The 18857-nt window shown below is 41.8% G+C and overlaps 1 protein-coding gene across 1 annotated transcript in view; it reads left to right on the top strand.

Annotated features, from left to right (window-relative positions):
* Ovch2 (ovochymase 2) overlaps positions 1–17006 on the top strand; it is a 20660-nt gene extending 3654 nt beyond the window's left edge. The window contains exons 2-15 of the mRNA XM_023708135.1: positions 384–493; positions 2548–2639; positions 4648–4820; positions 5389–5484; positions 6232–6383; positions 7002–7199; positions 8264–8279; positions 10522–10612; positions 10729–10853; positions 11504–11644; positions 12011–12141; positions 14670–14763; positions 15470–15601; positions 16957–17006. Coding sequence (XP_023563903.1) covers positions 384–493; positions 2548–2639; positions 4648–4820; positions 5389–5484; positions 6232–6383; positions 7002–7199; positions 8264–8279; positions 10522–10612; positions 10729–10853; positions 11504–11644; positions 12011–12141; positions 14670–14763; positions 15470–15601; positions 16957–17006 — 1601 coding nt within the window. The remainder of the gene's footprint in view (positions 1–383; positions 494–2547; positions 2640–4647; positions 4821–5388; positions 5485–6231; positions 6384–7001; positions 7200–8263; positions 8280–10521; positions 10613–10728; positions 10854–11503; positions 11645–12010; positions 12142–14669; positions 14764–15469; positions 15602–16956) is intronic.
* The last annotated feature ends 1851 nt before the right edge of the window (positions 17007–18857 follow it).

The raw sequence follows: 18857 nt of genomic DNA, 5'->3' as shown, positions 1-18857 counted from the left end.
AGTCCCCAACTAGTTGGGTTGAAAGACATAGAAATTGCCACAATAATGCATGATTAATGTCTTAAGAAAATACAGAGTGCTATAGAGAGACTTTGAGAGAATAAAATACCCAGAATTAAAAGAGGTGTCCATTCCTGAGCTATATCACTGTGGCCCTTAACTTTTACCTCATAAAATAGATCTCTTGATTATATACCCCTTCTACATGTCAAATAATGGAGTACTCCCTTGTACTTCAAATCACAGCAAGCTCCAACAATTAAAGGTATTTTGTGATCTTCCTACATCCTCTACACCCTGCACTGTTGCCTTGCTCAGAAGGGTTTTCTGGAACCTTCGGTCCTATAGGGTATCAAATCATTAGATGTTTATCTTTTTTCCAGCTCCCCACTGTGGGCAGAATGTGGTTAAGGCGCAGTCTTGGAATTATTTAAGCATGTTCAGTCGCATTGTTGGGGGAAACCAAGTGGAAAAGGGTTCCTATCCTTGGCAGGTGAGTCTCAGGGAACATTCCTGGAGGATGGGCTACGAGGTGTTGAAATCGGATCACAAGGTGTCCTGTGCTATGTGTCCATGCTCAGTTCGGCCTTCCTTTTCACCAAGCATCTCAGAGTATAATACACATCACCTGAACTCCACAAATTTGTTTAGAATACTTACATGCATTGTTGATTTGTGTCACAAACTGAAAATGCTGTCCCAAATTCTCAGCCCCTAAGACAAAAGTTCTACTTCAGCAAGTTAAAAACTTCTAAAGTTTACTATTTAAGCTAATTGAGCATCTTCTTTTTATTATTATAATTTTCTTTTATTTTGAAGAGTAAAACCATTGTTAATCAACTTTTGCTGGTTTGAAAAATCTGTGACATATGTATTCTATGTTGCCCTGTTTCTGTCTTTGTTTCTGATTTTTGCTCTTGCTTTTGCTTTTACTTTTCAAAATAAAATTAAATTAGAATGTGAAAAAAATAGCTTTTGATTCAGTGAGTATATTTGGAAGTACACTTATTTTTATAGTTAGCAAAATGGGAGAATTCATATTCACAGATCCACTTTGTGTTAGGGTGTAAATTTTTCACTTATATGTAGAACCCCTCAGAGAATAGTCAGTAGAGAATGGTGCCTCTTATTAGCTAATGTTCGAAGAATTTTGCTTCAAATTAATTTCTTTGTCCTACAATGTCTTGGAATTGCCTCTGTATTTGTGCCCTGAGTCCAAGGTGTTTGTATTTATTCTTTGAATACTCCAAGTTGTCTTTACCTTGGGAGCTGTGTTGTCATCTCACTTCTTAAATTTGCGAGTAAAATAATCCTTTAATTTTAGTGCTCTTGATCAGTAACTTTTAAGCCAAAGAATAAATACTAAAGATTGACTGAGTTTTGTTCAGTGGGCTGAAGACCTGGATCACTGTTATTGGCCAACTGATTAATTACTTGATTGTGTGGTTGACTGATCAATTGATAACTTCTTCAGTTGGATTAGTAGATCAGAAGTCCATATTCAGATCACAGTAAAGGTGACTCACTGACCTTTGTTATTTGCTCTTTGCTCTAAGATAAGAATCAGCTTCTCTCTGTATTACTATCTTTGAGGAGGGTGGATGTTTGTTGTCTTGTATTGCTTTGTTTTGTCCTGTTTTGTTTACGGTGACAGGAATCAGGCCAAGGGCCCCACAAATAGTAAACCATGTAGTCTACCACTGAGCTACACACTTTCTTTACTTCTCATTAAATAATATTTGGTCAAAAAATAGACTAGTCTAGGGGCTGGAGAGATGGCTCAGTGGTCTAAAGCACCTACTTGGAAAAAGCTTGGCAAAGCACAGGGACTGCGGTTCGATCCCCCAGCACCACATGCCAGCCAGCCCCACCACCAGGCGGGCTGAGCTGGCCACACACACAATAAATAAATGTAATAAATAAATAAATAAACAGCGGAATATATTTAAAAAATAGACTAGTCTAGTAAATATCATGTTTTGTTAAGTCTAACAGTATGAAGATATCTACAGAATAACATGCATTGTAAGTCATTTTAGAAACAAATACAATAGCATAAAAAGAAGGAATCAAAGATAGCAAGTATGCAGGAGGCAGAATAAAAAAATATCCCTGAAGAAGTTATAAGTGTCCAGGGCTGGGGATATAGCTCAATGGCATAAGTGCCTTCCTGGCAAGAGCAAGGTCCTGAGTTTACTCCTTTTTTTATTCATAGATCCTGATAATGTTGTTAGAGCCATAGATATGTGTCAATAGTGTTATAAAAACAGTAAACAAATACCAACACTTCTAACTGCCAACTCTATTGAAATGATTATGACTAGTTATCTCAAGTTAACTATCTCTCATACAAGCCAGGGCTGGGAAAGCTCTGGTATCAGCCCTGCTCCTCTTCCTGAGCTGTATTGCACAGGTTTTACCCTGTCACTTTCCACGGGTCATGATAATTATGGGTAAGATATCTGGGTCTACCTCTCAAAATAACTCAGTCACCAGCTTTTGGAGCATCCTAGGGCACCACACCCACTTAAGGTCTTTGCAATTCAGGTGTCTCTGAAAAAAAGGAAGAAGCACATCTGTGGAGGAACCATCATCGCTCCCCAGTGGGTGATCACAGCTGCTCACTGCGTCGCAAAGAGGTGGGGAAGACACAGGTCCTCAATGAGAATCGTATCACCCCTTCTCCCTCTAAGCCAGCAAGAATAACTCCAATAAAGCATGCACGAACATCTTAACTCCATGACATAACAGGGTTCAGTGAGATTATCAAACTGTATACAACCTGGTGAAGAGCCATATATTCTTTGAAAAAAAATATTTTATTTACTTAAGATGCTGAAGTTAATAAAGCATAATATCCAAGTGAATGAAAAGATAGTTTTCTGAAAATTTTCTCTGGATTTTATAAATTTAAGTGAAAATGTATCTAATTCATTATACATCTCAAGACATAGATAAAGGATGGGCTTCAGTGGACTATCTCACTGAGCAAGATAGCTCAGTGAACTACAGCACTTACTTAGGCAAGTGCAGAGACCCCAGTTCAATCCCCAGCACCACATGCAGTGCCTGCCCAGCCCCTAGGGTGGGATGAGCCAGCCAGAATCTGGGGTTAGTGGTCCAAGCTTGTAATCCCAGTGCTGGAGAGGCTGAAAGCAGGAGGATGACCATGAGACCAAGCTGCATAGTGAGACATTGTTACAACCAAATACATTAAAAAAGAAAGAAGAAGATAAAGAAAAAACCAAGAGAAGCTACTAGACCCTCATGTCTTCCTTCCTATTATTTTTACTTTTGTGTGCATCAACCTGGCAACTCCCATCTTTATCCTAGAAGGCATAAAAGACACTGACATGACTGAGACACTATTCCTGTTCACCAGACAGCTGATAGTGTGAAAGAGGAGGTAGCATGGCGTGGTGCCCATCTGTAGTCCCAGCTATTCAAGAGAGTGAGACACGAGGATTGCTTGAGTCCAGAGTTTGGAGCCAGCCTGGGAAACATAATAAGACCTTGTGTCATAAACAAACAAACAGAAAAAGTTCATTGATAAGGTCACTGAATACCAGAGGTAGATTAGAGGGCTGCTATGAATTAAGTTAGGTACTGAACATAGGCAAAATTCATAGAAGTATAACAAGAGGAAATAATAATTTTTCCAATTTTGTACAAAAGGATCACTTCTGAAAATGAAGAGTCTACTCTGATGGCATCCTTAAACCTCTTCATCCCCCTCAATGCCTCTTACTAAGTTCCTTTCAGATGATATTGTCCCAAGGATATGGGGTCTATCCTGTGTCCTGAGAAAGTTCTAAATTACAAACAAAAAGATCAGAGGAAGATCCCGAAATTCCATTATAGTAATGGCATAAATCCCTATGTACGTATGTTCTCTGGGACCTCACAGTTATGGTGCTGTCCTTCATAATATAGGCCTTGTATGAGATCTTTGACATTAAAGCTGCATACATATAGAGAATCATAAATCACTTCCAGAGGCTCTTCTGGTGTTGAAGAGCCTTCTGGTGTTGAAGGCTCTTCTGGTTGCATCAACCTCTTTGTTTTATGTAATGTATCTAGTACAGGGTCTACAAGGTCTCACTATGTAGATTGGACTTGTAGTGATTCTCCCGTTTTCAGCCTCCCAAGCACTGGGATTACAGGTGCGTGCCACCACGACCAGTTTCAATCACCAATCACCATTTCAGTGCACCCCAGGGGCAGGGCTAGCACAGCATGCTGGGGATTGAACCCCGGGTACTGCACTCTGCCTACGCAGGCACTTCAGTCTGCTGAGCTATCTGGCCAGCCCAAAGCTGCATCAACCTTGTACAACATCTGAACAAACTCCCTTATAGTTTTTAGAGCCCTGTGTTAAAATGTATATACAGATCTAAAAATAAAATTACAATGCAAAATGTTAAATGCATTATGTCATTGGCTTCATATGAAAGAGCACTCCACTGCAAGTAGGAATTTCTGCATGATTTTTCTAACAGCCTTGAAATCATTCATATTTGCTCCACTGAACAGTCTGGAATAGCACATTACTCACCCATATAATTTCAAATAGGCCAATTTGTTAACCCTTTACAACTCTACTCAGAAGCTCATTGAAGGCCTCCATTTCTTTCTGTTTCTTTATAGAACCTTTGCAGCAACATTGAATGTCACTGCTGGGGAACATGACTTGAGCCAGACAGAGCCAGGAGAGCAAGTTCTTACCATTGAAGCCATCATCGTACACCCACAATTCTCCACCAAAAAACCAATGGACTATGACATCGCACTTTTGAAGATGGCTGGAACCTTCCAATTTGGTAAACATTTGAAGGTCCCCTGAGTGACCTACCCATAGAACCTTAGTCTGGTGCATGGTATGTAGGGTATGACCAGTTCTAGTCTATGTGCTTTGAGATGGTGATTTTTTTTTAATTTAGTACAGAGTCTACAGGGTCTCACTACACAGATGGAACTTGTAGTGATTCTCCTGTTTTCAGCTTCCCAAGCACCAGGATTACAGGTGCACACCACCATGCCCAGTCTCTATTGCTCTCTCAGCATGCCCCAAGAGCAGGGCCAGCACAGCAGGCTAGGGGTCAAACCCTAGCCCATGCATCTCCCTAAGCAGGTGCTTTAATCTGCTGAACTATATGGCTGGCCTTGAGATGGTGATTTTGACTGATGGGTTCCCTACCCTGAGCTTTAGTTTGCTTGGTTTTGAGATTAAGTATAATCAAGAGAGGGTGACCCCAGGAGATGCCAGATCCATGTATCACAACTCTTAGAAGGTTATGGGGGACAGTGAGATCACAGCTGGTAAGTGCTTTATGGCAGCCTCTCCTTTATGAATGAGACAAGCCCTGCCCTGGTCTTTTTCTTCTTCAGGTCAGTTTGTGGGACCTGTGTGTCTTCCGGAGCCAGGAGAACAATTTAAGGCTGGATTTATTTGTACTACTACAGGCTGGGGCCGCTTGACTGAAGGTAAGAGACCCTGTGCTACTCCTCTTGATCAGAGATGAGAGTCTACTGGTGGTTAATCAGAGAACACAATTTTTAATTTCTTTTTTAATATTGGGCAACTTTTTATGGGGAAAAAGTATGTATTTAGAATTAGCCAGCTAGACTCAGTTTAAATGGCTCCAATTTTGTTGGCAACATCCAATGCATCATAATTGGAAGCCAGTGGAACATAATGCTACCTTTTCTCCATCATGCCTGATTGGGGGATTGACCTTGGCAACATCAATGTCATAGAGCTTCTTCACAGCTTTTTTAATTTGGTGCTTATTGGCTTTGACATCCACAATGAACACGAGTGTGTTATTGTCCTTGATCTTTTTCATGGCTGACTCAGTGTTCAGGGGGAACTTCATGGTAGCATAATGGTCGAGCTTGTTTCTCCCGAGGATGCTCTTCCAAGGGTATTTGGGCTGCCTCCAGAGCCACAGTGTGACAGTCCTATCTTCTTTTTGTGGCTGTGGATGGCTTTTAGCACAACCTTCTTGGCCTTCAAAGCTTTTGCTTTGGCTTCAGTTTTGGGAAGGGCATATTCTAAATATTTGCCTGCCTTTTTACCAAGATGGCACTGAAGGTGAAGAAGGATAATTTTTCATTGTACTTAGAAATTCAGACCTCTCCAAAAGATGCAAATCTGGTCAGTTGATGACAATGAATATCACATCTTCAATTCAGAAATGTTTTGCTGGAGATCCTGCCCCTGTGTTCCAGGGGGCATCTTTCCACAAGTCTTGCAGGAAGTCAACCTGCCTATTTTGACCCAGAAGGAGTGTGCAGCAGCTTTACTAACCATAAAGAAGCCCTTCAGTGGGAAGACCTTTCTCTGCACAGGCTCCCCGGAGGGAGGGAAAGATGCATGTCAGGTGAGTAGGAACTGCAGGTCTACCCTCCTAGGCTTTGTTCACAGGTGAGGGTCAGACACACATAAGACTAACTTTAGGTCAAACTGGAATCTGGGAAGGAGGGTCAGGCAGGACAAATCAAAATGAGGGGACAGGTTGAACATTATGTTTTGCACGGGGAGTGTGAATTCAAATGAAGTCCAATTAACAGAGTTCATGCCAAGAATAAGCTCAGGGCTCTCCCATTCTTAAAAGATTGCTGGCTCTCTCCTATTTAGAGATCTCCAACTTATGGATGTTGGAATCTTTTCTTTTCCTCCACTCTTCCTGTTACCCAGACATAAATTCAATCTTATCACTGGGCAGGATTTCTTTGACTCTGTGACATGAGACAAGGGAGGGGAGAAAGTCTGCTGTTTTGATGAAAACCAAGGGTGGTGGAGATGGAGCTGCAATTGATAGGCTCCAATGATATTAAAGGATCATTTGGTGATCTTGGCTGGTTTCCTGGTGTTTGGGCCATGAGTCTCAATTACTACAAATGAGCAAGTCTCATCAATCATTTTTATGGGAGAAAAGCGAGCTGTTCGCAGTATAGACACAGACAGTGATAGTAACAGAGGCCTTTTCCTTCTGCAGGGAGACTCAGGAGGTTCACTCATGTGCCGGAATAAGCAAGGAGGTTGGACTCTGGCTGGTGTGACTTCTTGGGGTTTGGGCTGTGGTCGAGGCTGGAGAGACAATAGGCAAAGACAAGAGCAAGGATCTCCTGGGATCTTCACAGATATTAGTAAAGTGCTTCCCTGGATCCATGAACACATCCAAACTGGTAATGAAGCCATCATGCGAGGTTAAGAAGCTGCTATTCTGCTAGGACAGAGAGCACCAGGCAATTCAGGACCACAGAGCATAGTCTTCCACTTCTCTTCCTAGGGTAGTGCTTAAGGATCATAAAGCTTACTGTCCAAAACATTAGGAAAATATGAAGAGTTGTGCAGTACACAAATATTCAATGAGAAATGAATCTATCTGTTGCAAATTTGGTCAATTTTGCCTTTCAATGAAATTATGTCACCTGATAATATTTTTTACCACCTACAGTTCAACTATTCTAACAAGATGTAGCACATATCAATCAAGAAGGGGCAATTTGGCCACCTATGGAAAGATGCTGGGGACCGTTTTTTGGTTGTCACTACTGGAAAGGAGACACTGGCATCTGGTGGGTAGGGGCCAGCGCTGTGGCTAAACAGAGTGCAATGCACAGGACACACCCATCTTGCTCCAAATGTTAATAACTCAGAGGTCTGAAATTCTTGATATAGATGCAGACTTAGTTTGAAAGGGTCAAGGTCTACACAAACCTTCTACTAAACTGGCCAAGGAATAAAGTACAGATTCTCTTCAATCCCAACTCAATTGTTTGGTTTTTTTTTTTTAACCAGTGTCTTAGTCTCAAAGGGGCTTTCATCTTTTCCCAGGGAGATCAATTCAATAGGAATTTGAACTTGTTTTCAAGTGTGTGGCTCAATGGTAGGCATCTGAAGCATCAGTTCAAATTGTAGCCATCCCAGAATTCTTTTGTGGTTGTAGGCAAGTTATTTCTATGTCTAGCCTCTAATCTTGTATAACATAATCTCTTCTTGCTCTCTGTAATTTCCATATTAATCACAACTGTTACCTAATTAGACCATTCAATAAAATAAGTAAAACATCTCTGTAAAATACCAGGGCCCCTTTCTCTTTTGTCCATTTATCCCTTCTGCTTTTTCTACATGTTAGATTTTTATTAGCTGTCTACTGACTGTACTTTCCAGTAGAAAGGATGTTAGCCTCTTGAAATACGATTACAGATACCACAAGCTTTGAATCGCCTTTCTTTTTCTTTCTCAGGGCCTCAGAGAAACAGTTCCAGGGGTGAGTATTGTTCTCATCGACTCCACCCACAACATGAATCAACATTTTGAGTCTCAGTCTCCTTTATAATCAAGTCTTCCTTGGCACATTTCCATGCTGCCTAGATACAAAAACTACCAGCAAGTAGGTGCTGGATTAATGGGAGAATAATTCAAGGTGGACTGATAAAGCCAAGAGTCCCTGGTCTATGGGACTTGTCCCTATGTCACATTGCAACTCTGCCATGAATTTACCCTGTGATTTTTGGCAAGCTCTTTCTTATCTCTGGACTGCAATTATCTCATCTGTAAAGAAAATAAGTTGGGGGCCTGTGAGATAGCTCACAGGGACCAGGATTCCATCCCTGGTCCCAAATGCTGTGCCAACCCCGCCCTAGCCCTGGTGTGGTGACTCACACCTGTAATCCATGCACTAGGGAGGCTGAAAACAGGAGGATCACTATGAGTACCAGCTGCATAATGAGACCCTGTACCAAATACATTTTAAAAATGGGGGAAAAAAAGAAAAAGAAAATAAATTGGATAGTCTCTAAGGTGTATTTAACTCAAATCTTTTTTTTTTTTTAATGGAATGGGGGATTAGACTCAGGACTTTGCACTTGCTGAGCTATATCCCTGGCTCAAATCTTAAATGGTTCTTTGAGTCCGTTGAACTATCAACAAAAAGTAAATATAGTAATATAATGCTCCAAGAGCTTAGAATAGGGAGAAGCATCTAGCTGTAAACAAATGATTTCATAAAGACAGACTTTGACACACAGATATCTTTAAAGTGGAACTTTGGCAGATGAATAATATTTTGTCAGGTGGAAATATTTAATAGAAAAAATTCCCGCTGAATAAATATCCTGTCAGAAGACGGGTATTAATGACCAAACAAGAAAGATGCAGAGTGTAATAGATAAAAGTTAATTGGCTAAAGTAATTTAAGTGTCAGATGTGAATAAAGACCTATGAGGAAAAAGAATACAACTAAGATAAGGTCATTTGAAGTCAAATTGTGGAAGCTTCAAACATCAGTCAAAATGTTCAGAATTATTGAGTAATAGGAAGTTAATTAATTAGATGCACAGTTTAGACCTATAATTTAATGATATAAACATAGCAGATTGGTGCTGGTTTAATGGGAGAATAACTCAAGGTGGACTGACAAAATTATGTCATAGTAGGCCAGGGAGAAAGCTCAGTGGCATGAAGTGCCTGCCTGGCGAGCACAAGGTTCTGAGTTTGATACCCAGTACTGAAGGAAAAGAAAGAAGAAAAAAGGAAAGAAAGAAAGAAAGAAAGAAAGAAAGAAAGAAAGAAAGAAAGAAAGAAAGAGAAAGGAGAGAAAATATATAGTAGTTCAAGAGATTTAAAAAATGATAAGAAAAATGAAAAGATAGAAATATAAAGGAGAAAAATTATAACTTTACAGTCAATCTTAGACATAGTAGTGAAAGAAAGGGGAAAATCAAATCTGATTGCTTTATAATATCCAAGTTTTGAGCCCAGGAAACTCAGAAAATGGCCTATGAAAGCAAGAACACACAAATAGATGTGATTTTCCTGACCCCAAGAAGTTATGCCCGAAGCGTGTTGAGTCTCAGGAGAGACAGACGGGGAACCATTGTACAGTCAGTTCACAGAAGTAGACGTGATGCCTAAAGTTGTGGGTACATGAGATGCTGGTCAGAGGGCTCATGCAGAAAGGGAAGAGGACTAAGGATAGAACCAGGGAAATAGCTGTAGCTATGTAATAAAGAGATGGGTCTGAGAAAGAAGAGCTGCAAGGGGAAAAAAAAAATCAGGACGGGCAAGATAGCTCAGCGGACTAAGAGCCTGCTTAGGCAAGCACAAGATCAGGGTTCGATCCCCAGTACTGCATGTAGCGCTGGTCCCGGATCCAGCGTGCTGATCCAGCAATGGAGTCCAGGTGTGGTGGCACACGGGTGTAATCCCAGCATTGGGGAGGCTGAAAACATGAGGATCACTATGCATCTGAGATGCATAGAGAGACCCTGTACAAAATAAATCAATTAATTAAATAAAATGAAATGTCAGTCTCGAAGTGAAACAAGCTTTAAAAAGAACAACAACAACAAAAGATGCACTGAAAAAAATCTAGACAAAGAAAGATTTTATGAAGGATGGAAGTAGCTATCAAGAAGAGCCAGGAGGCACTAGTGTTCTCAGCTTCTAGAGGCAGGGGTTGTTGTGGCCGGGCATCGCTGTAGGCCTTGATTCTGTGGTTTCGTTGGCAGCCTCGTGCACTGAGTGGGAGGGTGTAGTCAGCCAGTCCGAGGGGCAGCTGTACTTCCCAGAAAGCGTCCGCCTGCGTTATGACAGCGGACAGTGAGTAACATCCCCACCGTCCTCCCTCCGGCTCCCACCTCCCCACGGGCTGTGTCCATTATGTAGACTGTACTAGTCACCTGGAAGTGACAGCCTCGCTGTGTGCCTGCCTGCAGAGTGTGTGTCTGGACCCTGCTGGTTCCAGAAGAAATGCACGTGTTGCTAAGTTTCTCCCGCCTGGATGTGGAGGCCTGTCACCAAAATTATCTGGCAATGTATTCTTTAGAAGACAGGCTCCTTGGTGAGTGAATGTTCACGCCATCAAATGGAGAACGCACTAAGTGGGCTTACTGGTTGCAATGGGCTCAGCATGAGTTGCCTGCAAATGCCACGCTCCTCACCCCCAGGTCCGAGACTCAGATTGGGAGGGAGAGGGACAGAATCTGAGCTTGCCAGTGGCTGCAAGACCACGCAGAATTTCACTTTCTGCATTCTGCTTCCCACCAAAGCGGGCTTTCTTGACCTAATTCCCATTGGAAGTGAAATCTAAATACATTACTGGGTTCCTCGGGGCCTCTCATGAACCTAAGCGTGAGAACGGCATTGCCTCATGGAGCTAAGAAGGCACCAACAGATAAGCAGGGGAGAAGCAAAGCTCGAGCATACGAGTAGCAGAATTGGAGTAGGGTTTCTGTGGTTATTGGCTAGAGGTGACTTCATCTCGCCCCCAGACATCTGGCAACATCTTTGAAACCCTTTCGGATGTCACTACAGGATAATGTATTAACGGTAGAGTTCAGGATGCTATAAAAATCCTGTTAAAAGCACAGGACAGCCAATAGTGTCAAGTTTGTCACCCTGGTTTAGACAAGTCTGAAAGTTGTCATGGCCAGTCCATTATGGGTGCTGTTTTGTAGAAGCTGAATACTGAATCTTCTTTTTGTGTTGCAGGAAAATTCTGTGGCGAGAACCTTGCTTCCTCCATTCTTGTGGGCTCCAATTCGATAAGGCTTAAGTTCTTCTCTGATGCCACAGATTATGCCACTGGGTTTAATCTCACCTACAAAGCTCTTCAGCCAAAATACCTTCCTGGTAACACCATTTTCTTCTACTACATACTCTCCATGCTCCTTTTAGAAGTTTTGGTCAAGTAGGAATCAGGTGGGGTCCTTAGCGCAGAGAACACACTTTGTCAGATGGGAAGCACTTGAGGGATCTGCAATCTCTCCTTCCATGGCCCCTGTAACTCATATTTCTCACCTACTCATTAGCCAAAAGGTCTGAAGTACTCTGAAAAATCAGTGAGCGTCCTCTTCCTTTCTGGTGGCTCTGTCTAAAGTTTCAGTCTAGCTCACTTATGGGCGACAAGAGGAAGACCACTGAGAATTTCTTTCTTTGGTGGTGTCAGTTTTTTATTTATTTTAGACTATTGTGTGTGTGTATGTGTGTGTGTTTCAGATTCAGGCTGCAGTTCCTTGACTGTCCTTTTTGAAGAAGCCGTCATCCAAAGTCTTCATTATCCTGAACACTACAGCGACATGAGTAACTGTAACTGGATTTTTCAGGCCCCAACACATTACATAATTAAGGTACTGACTTTGGTTAGCCTTACTTAGTTATCGTACTGTATATCCACAGAAGAGCTAGTATAAGCACAATATGGACAATGCCTTTTATCTGATGTATTTACAAGTATTTTTAGCTCCCAATCCACGAGTGCTAATAATATGTGATGCATAAAAAAGCAAGCTTCCAGGAAATACTTGAGGGTCAGAGGTATAGTTCAGCCACAGGGTGCCTGCCTGCAAGCACAAGGTCCTGAGTTTGATTCCCCATACCAAAAAGAAAGAAAAATACTTGCATAATGAATTGACCAAGTTTTCAGCTGCAAGTACGCACATTGACCACTAGGTGGTACTTGTACTCTGGTTCGTTATCTCCAGTTTCTTCCAGAAATCAGCATGTCCACCCCCCCAACCGGGGATTGAACTCTGGCCCTTGTGCTTGCCAGGCAAGTGCTTATTCTACTGAGCCATCTCCCCACCCCCTAAAACACCCACGGAAGTAATGACTAACAAAAGTCTATGACAAGTGAGCCAAGTCATTAAGCCTTCCAAACAAAGAAGGCAAAGCAAAGAGGAAGAATAGAAAACAGGTGGGCATGACTGGCTTAAGAGAGCAACAGGCACTGCTGGAGACACTGCAGAAAGGTGAGGCTAAGGCCAAGGTTCAGGCACCTTAGAATGCCAGGCACAGAGTTTATTCCACATTCCATCAGTAGTAATTGTGCGAATGTTTCTTTGCCCATTGAGCACTCGTGGACTCTACAGAGAGATACTATGAGGTAGCTGAAGTCAGGCTGCAGTCAGGATGAGGCATTTGCTCAAAAATAGTAATTGAAAAGCAAGGGAGTCTGTGATGGAGAGAAAGGGGCACAGAAAAGGGAGGGAGGAGAAAGGACAGAGATAAACCCAAAGTTCTAATATAGTCATGCGTTGCTCAATGACAGGGCCAAATGCTGAGAAATGGGCGGTCTTTAGGCTATTTCAGCTCAAACTAAGACGGCTTAGTGTTCTGCTGTTGACCAAACATGGTCAGGAGGCACATGATTGCACCTGAGGAGGACAGGGAGCTGAGATGAGGAGGAGAAGGGTACTGGTACAACCACATGCCAGCACAGAATGGAGCCTTTAATTTACAACACAACACAAAACAATAGAGTCAGTTGTTTGGGTTTGCTACACAAGCTCAGGGCTTCTGGAGAATAAGTTGAAAGTTAAGTATTCAGTTCCCTCCCCTCAAAACATGGTAGAGTAATTGAATCAGACTACTGAACAGCTGAGAGCACTTGGGCTGAAACACCCAATGGAATTGGGAGTTAGGAGCAGAAAAAGGTGATAGATGTTTTACAAATGAGTAGGAGAAAAGGGCCCTCTTTCTATAAATTACTGAAAACCAGAGTCAAGGCAAAATTGTCAACAAAATTAAGGGAATACTTGTTTATAATTAAAGGGAAACATTTAGATATCTTTGAGATGAGAGGTGAAGCGAAGGTAACTCGGTGAAAGTGCTTGTGAGGAGTAAGGGAAGAGGAGAGAGAGACAGAGACAGAGGCAGAACAGAGACAGAGAGAAACAGAGACAGAGAGATGGAGAGAGACAGAGACAGAGAGAATAGAGACAGAGACACAGACAGACAGACAGACAGACAGACAGACAGACAGACAGACACAGACACACACATACACATAGAGAATGTTTGTAGGAGGAAGAATAGAAGACATTTTCTGAAAACACGAGAGTTAGAAATGATTCCAAAACATGACTACACAGGCACTGACACTATGCACCCCTGAAATCATGCTCTTACACCTGCCCGTGTCTGTACCACGCTGCGGGACACACCCACCACAGTAACTTGGAAATTGCTGTTACAAATTATAACAATATGCATAAGCTTTGACTTGGAATATCAGAAAGGAGGTATACAACCTCAGCTCCCCAGAAAAGCAGTCATACATCCATGCAACTAGCTGTGCATCTAAGCTAGCATAACCTAAAACCTACTTGTCTCTAAGATAGTAGTCTCCAACGAGTGGCTTTTCAGGCCCTAAGAGATGCTAAGGGGCTCAAGTATTGTACATTTTTCTCACCCTCACATTCAGCCCATATTTGGTGGCTTTGATATTTCAGAATGTTTGAGAGCCTGTGATACAGCATCATTTACTAAATTACTTAACTTTATTTCATGCATTAATCATCTCACTTGAGGTCTTACTCCAGAGCAAGCTGAGCAATCCACATTTATTTGTTCAATCAAAACCTCTTCATTTGGCTGGGGAGATAGCTCTGTGGTCTAAGCACCTGCCTGGCAAGCACGAGGACCCAGGTTCAACCCCTGAAACCACATGCTGTGCCAGTCTGAGAACCAGCTGATCAGCCACCGAAACCGGGCATGGTGGTGCATGCCTGTAATGCCCAGTGCTGGGGAGGCTGAGACAGAAGGATCGCTATGAGTCTGAGCTGCATAGTGAGACCGTGTACAAAATAAGTTAACTAAATCAAAACCTCTTCCTTCACACAGTTCACTCTGCATATAACTTCAATTTTTTTTTTAGCTGTCATTTCAGAGTTTGGAGATAGAAGAAAATGGAGACTGCAGTTCTGATTCTGTGACTGTGCACAGCGATGTAGAAAGGAAAAAGGAAATAGGTTTGTTTTTCCTGGAACTTCAGCCTCATCCAGTTTGAATTTGGGCCCAATTTTTTTTTTTTTTTTTTAATGTAAGTACAGGCTTTACAGGGTCTCATTACGTAGATCCGACTCCTATTGATCTGCCTGTGTTCAGCCTCCCAAGCGCTGGAATTACAGGAGCGTGCCACCACACCCAATCTCTTCTCAGCTAGCCTCAGGGGCGGGGCTGGCACAGCACGCCAGGGATCGAACCCTGGCCTCTGTATCTGCCTAAGCATGTGCTTTAATCCGCTGAGCTATTTGGCCATGCCTTGGGCCCAATCTTGAGCTAGAGATAAAAAACATTATGGTTCTCTGTCCCTTCATTGCCTGTACCAGCTCCATCCCTCCCTGTGGTCTCACTACCTTTCCTCCATCAAGAGGGGTGTGGAAAGATAGCGAGACTCAAAGAACTATTTGACCGGAAGATATGACAGGCCACCAGGAGCTGGGAGTCAGAAGGGGGAAGATCCATGTTTGGCAAATGGAACAACTCGAATGTGAGTGGGGCTAAGCACATATTCAAACAGCTAATAGCCTCCTTTCTATTTTGAAAACAAATTGTAACATTCATCAGAAATTTATTTCTCAGCAGTTACCTAAAGGACTCATTTTTCCCTTCTGTTCAATGCCATGTCTGTCTGCTGGGCCTTGACAATGCCTACTGGGGCTGGGCTCTGCTCAGCTCGGTTGTGCGGCCTCGAAGTGCCTGCCCCTGTGCTGAGTCCCTCTGGTGTCATGCTCATCAGCTTCCAGTCAGATGAAAATGGGACCCTGAGAGGCTTCCAGGCGACGGCTTCCTTCATTCCTGTAGCAGGTGGGAAGACAGAGGCACCAACTCTTCAGTTCTCAATTCTAATCCTCCTGATAAGGGGCAATGAAAGCCAGCAGTTAGAGCCCAACTAGTTCATGCTCATTATTTGGAATAATTATATCCTTCATGGACAGCTGATTTGAGGAAACATTCAGGTTAGGTTTCTGCAAATCACACCCCTTCATCAACAAATCAGTGCATAGCCTTGTATTATCTGTTGAAAAAGACCTAATTTGGTACATAGTGTTGATTCTTTAATATTAAATTTACTGTGAACAATGGAGTAATTCATGTTTTAAATAACCTTATTTTTCTGGTGTTTTTTTTTTTTTTCTTTCTGATATCAGGAATCAAACTCAGGACCTTACACTTGCCAAGCAGGCACTTGTGCCAGTGAGCTAATAACCTTCCAAAATAAAGTCATTTAAATTTCTTTTCTGTGTAAGGCACACTGTGGCCTTCTTACACTTGGGAACACTAGGTGGCACTTTAGCACTATACTTGCAAGTCATGTTATACAGTTAGGTAGCCAAGCAAAGCCAAATATCAAACAAAAAGGGAACTAATAGGCCACAAAAGGGTCATTAATTTACATTTGCTTTTTAGAACAGAGCTGAAAATGAAGCAGAACATTGTTTGTTTGTTTGTTTGTTTGTTTGTTTGTTTGTTTGGGGAGGGAAGGGATTTTGCCCCATCTTGCCAAGGAATGTTCGAAAGTTCCATGAAAGCAGTAAGAATGTTGCCTTGGGGGGCTGCAAACAAATCTTCGTGAGTAGATGAATCCATATATCTGGAATCTACAAAGAATAAAGCAATGGACATGTTTGGATTTTTGACTACTCTTTATTTTTTATTTATTTATTTTATTTTTTGGCAGAACTGGGGATTGAATTTAGGCCCTTGTGCTTGCAAAGCAAGTGCTTATTCTACTGAGCCATCTCCCGGGCTCCTGGGCTACTCTTTAAAAGAAAAACTCATCTGAAACTCCTTGCTTTCAACATTACAGTGGGGGACTACCTAATGCTAATAAAAATAAAGACTAAACCAGATAAGAGACACTTGGCCACAAGAGAATAACTTATAATACAGGAACAGAACATGAAATGTCTTCACCCATCCCCAGGCTCAGGACTGTGCAGTTTCCACACAGTAACTTTGATTGGCTTCCAAAGTTACTCTTGTTGGCTATTAAGCAGTGGGGGATGGGCAAGCTAAGTTGTAGTTAAAATATTCTACTTCTCAATTAAAAAGCTTACTGACGTGCTCTGGAATTATTCTAACAATATGTCTAAACTTCATTTTCTTTGTGGTCTTCTTTGTGTGAGTGACTTGCGCAATTATATTATGTTTAAACTCAGATTTAAATATCTCCATGTCAGAGGATGAATCAGTCTTTGTGGGGTCATGAACTGTGCCGCCTGGAGAGATGCACCTTTCTGGTAAGCTGTTTGCAGGCTGGGGGGTGGTGAAGTGGTGCACATAGAGCATGTGATGCAGGGCTCAATCAGAGCAGCAGGCATGATGGTTAAGCATCTTCCCCCAAAATGCATTCCAATCCTTGCATACCACTAAATGTGGCCTTATTTGGAGATAGGGTCTTTATAAAAGTAATCAAGTTAAAATGAGGTCATTAGTGTTGGCCCTAGTCCAAGGTAACTTGTGTCCTTATGGAAAGGAGAACTGTGAAGGTGGAGGCAGAAGTGGGGGTGACATATCATCTAATCTACCAGCCAAAGAACACCGCCAGTTGCCAGTGAACCACCAGCACTGAGGAAGCAGCACAGAGTGGATTCCCCAGCTCAGCTCTTACTCAGAACCAACTGCTGACCCCTTGATCAGAGCCTGTTTCCTCCAGAACTGTGAAATAATAAATTTCCTTTGGTTTAAGCCACCAAGTTTGTGGTACTTTGTTACTATAGCCCTAGCAAACGAATGTACCAGGAGTGGGGTTGTTCAATTAGGACTCAGCGAGACAACACACCCACAGCGCAGGCAATCAAAGAGAAAATCTTGGGAGAACTGGGTTCCATAGTCTAGACTGAAGTTCTCCTCCATGAATACAATTCCTTCTCTCATTTAGGGAACTTCAGCCAGGTTTTCCAAGGCCTTCCGTGTAATCAAGTCAGTCCCACTCATGTTGCCCGGTTGATCTTCCTTACCTACAGGCAGCTGATTCAAGGCTAGAATTATACCTGCAAAATTCCTTCACAGCAGCACCCAAATACAAGTTGACTTATTTTCAAAAGCTACAGCAGAGGGGCCTAGCATGTGATCATTGTCCCTTCTGCTCAAAGCAGTGTTGAAACATTTTAATTCACAAAAGTAAGAATTCCCTCTTCAAGTAACTCGTTTGGTGGGGATAGCTAAATTGTGTACCAGACTGGGGTATGACTCCCAAGATCATTCTGCTAAACAACAATGGGAACTTCATATATTTTAATGCCAGTGAACATCGAGAAGCGCTGGGCTTTTCTTTTTTCTTGTTTTCTCTCTGACATCTATTGTCATGTATGTGAGACATCCTGGTCCCTGAAGAAGATATAGTAGTGAGGGGAACAAGCAGAAGATGGAGATGGGAAAATTTCTGGTTTGCTGTTTTAATAGTTTATCAAATTTATTCTAATTTTTATAAATTTTCAGATACACTAAATACAATAATAGTGTAGAAAACAAATCTTTCTTTCAGTGAGAAGGGTTCAGGGTAGTCTGAATCTTTTTGTTTGGGCTTCTTTGACCATAACCTGATCATGCTTAGATGTCCCACATGGTGTGTGACTACAGTTTCCTCCTCTTGCCCAGCAGAGGTCACTTTCAGTGCAGTCTTTTTTTATGTATCAGTCTAAACCAAGCCAATATTTTCCAAGAAATTTCATTACAACACTTAACAAGATGGTCATCATTTTATTCCCAGTGCCTACCACAATAACCAGAACAAAGGAGGTATCAAATCAATATTTGGTGAATAAAATGAAATGATCCACAAATATGTCCTGAGGTTAAACTTCAATAGGAGAGCTTCCTGATTTTCTCTGTTAGCTCATACTTTCTTTACAAGCTTCTTTATATAAATATCATTAAAACTTAATAAGGCAAGAAAAAGAGTTTATATATGTCCTAGTTTAAATACCTCAGCTACTCAGGGAAGTCAAAGCCTCAAGATTACATTATAAAATCTTGTGTGGTATGTGGAGAGCCACTTGGAAGACTCTCCTTGAAAGAGGAGCAATTGTCTTTTTTTTTTTTTTTTTTTTTTTTTTTT

Source organism: Octodon degus, unplaced genomic scaffold (assembly GCF_000260255.1).
Source record: "Octodon degus isolate 3935 unplaced genomic scaffold, OctDeg1.0 scaffold00334, whole genome shotgun sequence".
Classification (NCBI taxonomy): domain Eukaryota; kingdom Metazoa; phylum Chordata; class Mammalia; order Rodentia; family Octodontidae; genus Octodon; species Octodon degus.
Note: the sequence above shows the minus strand (reverse complement) of the source record. Positions and strands in the feature narration are given on the sequence as shown.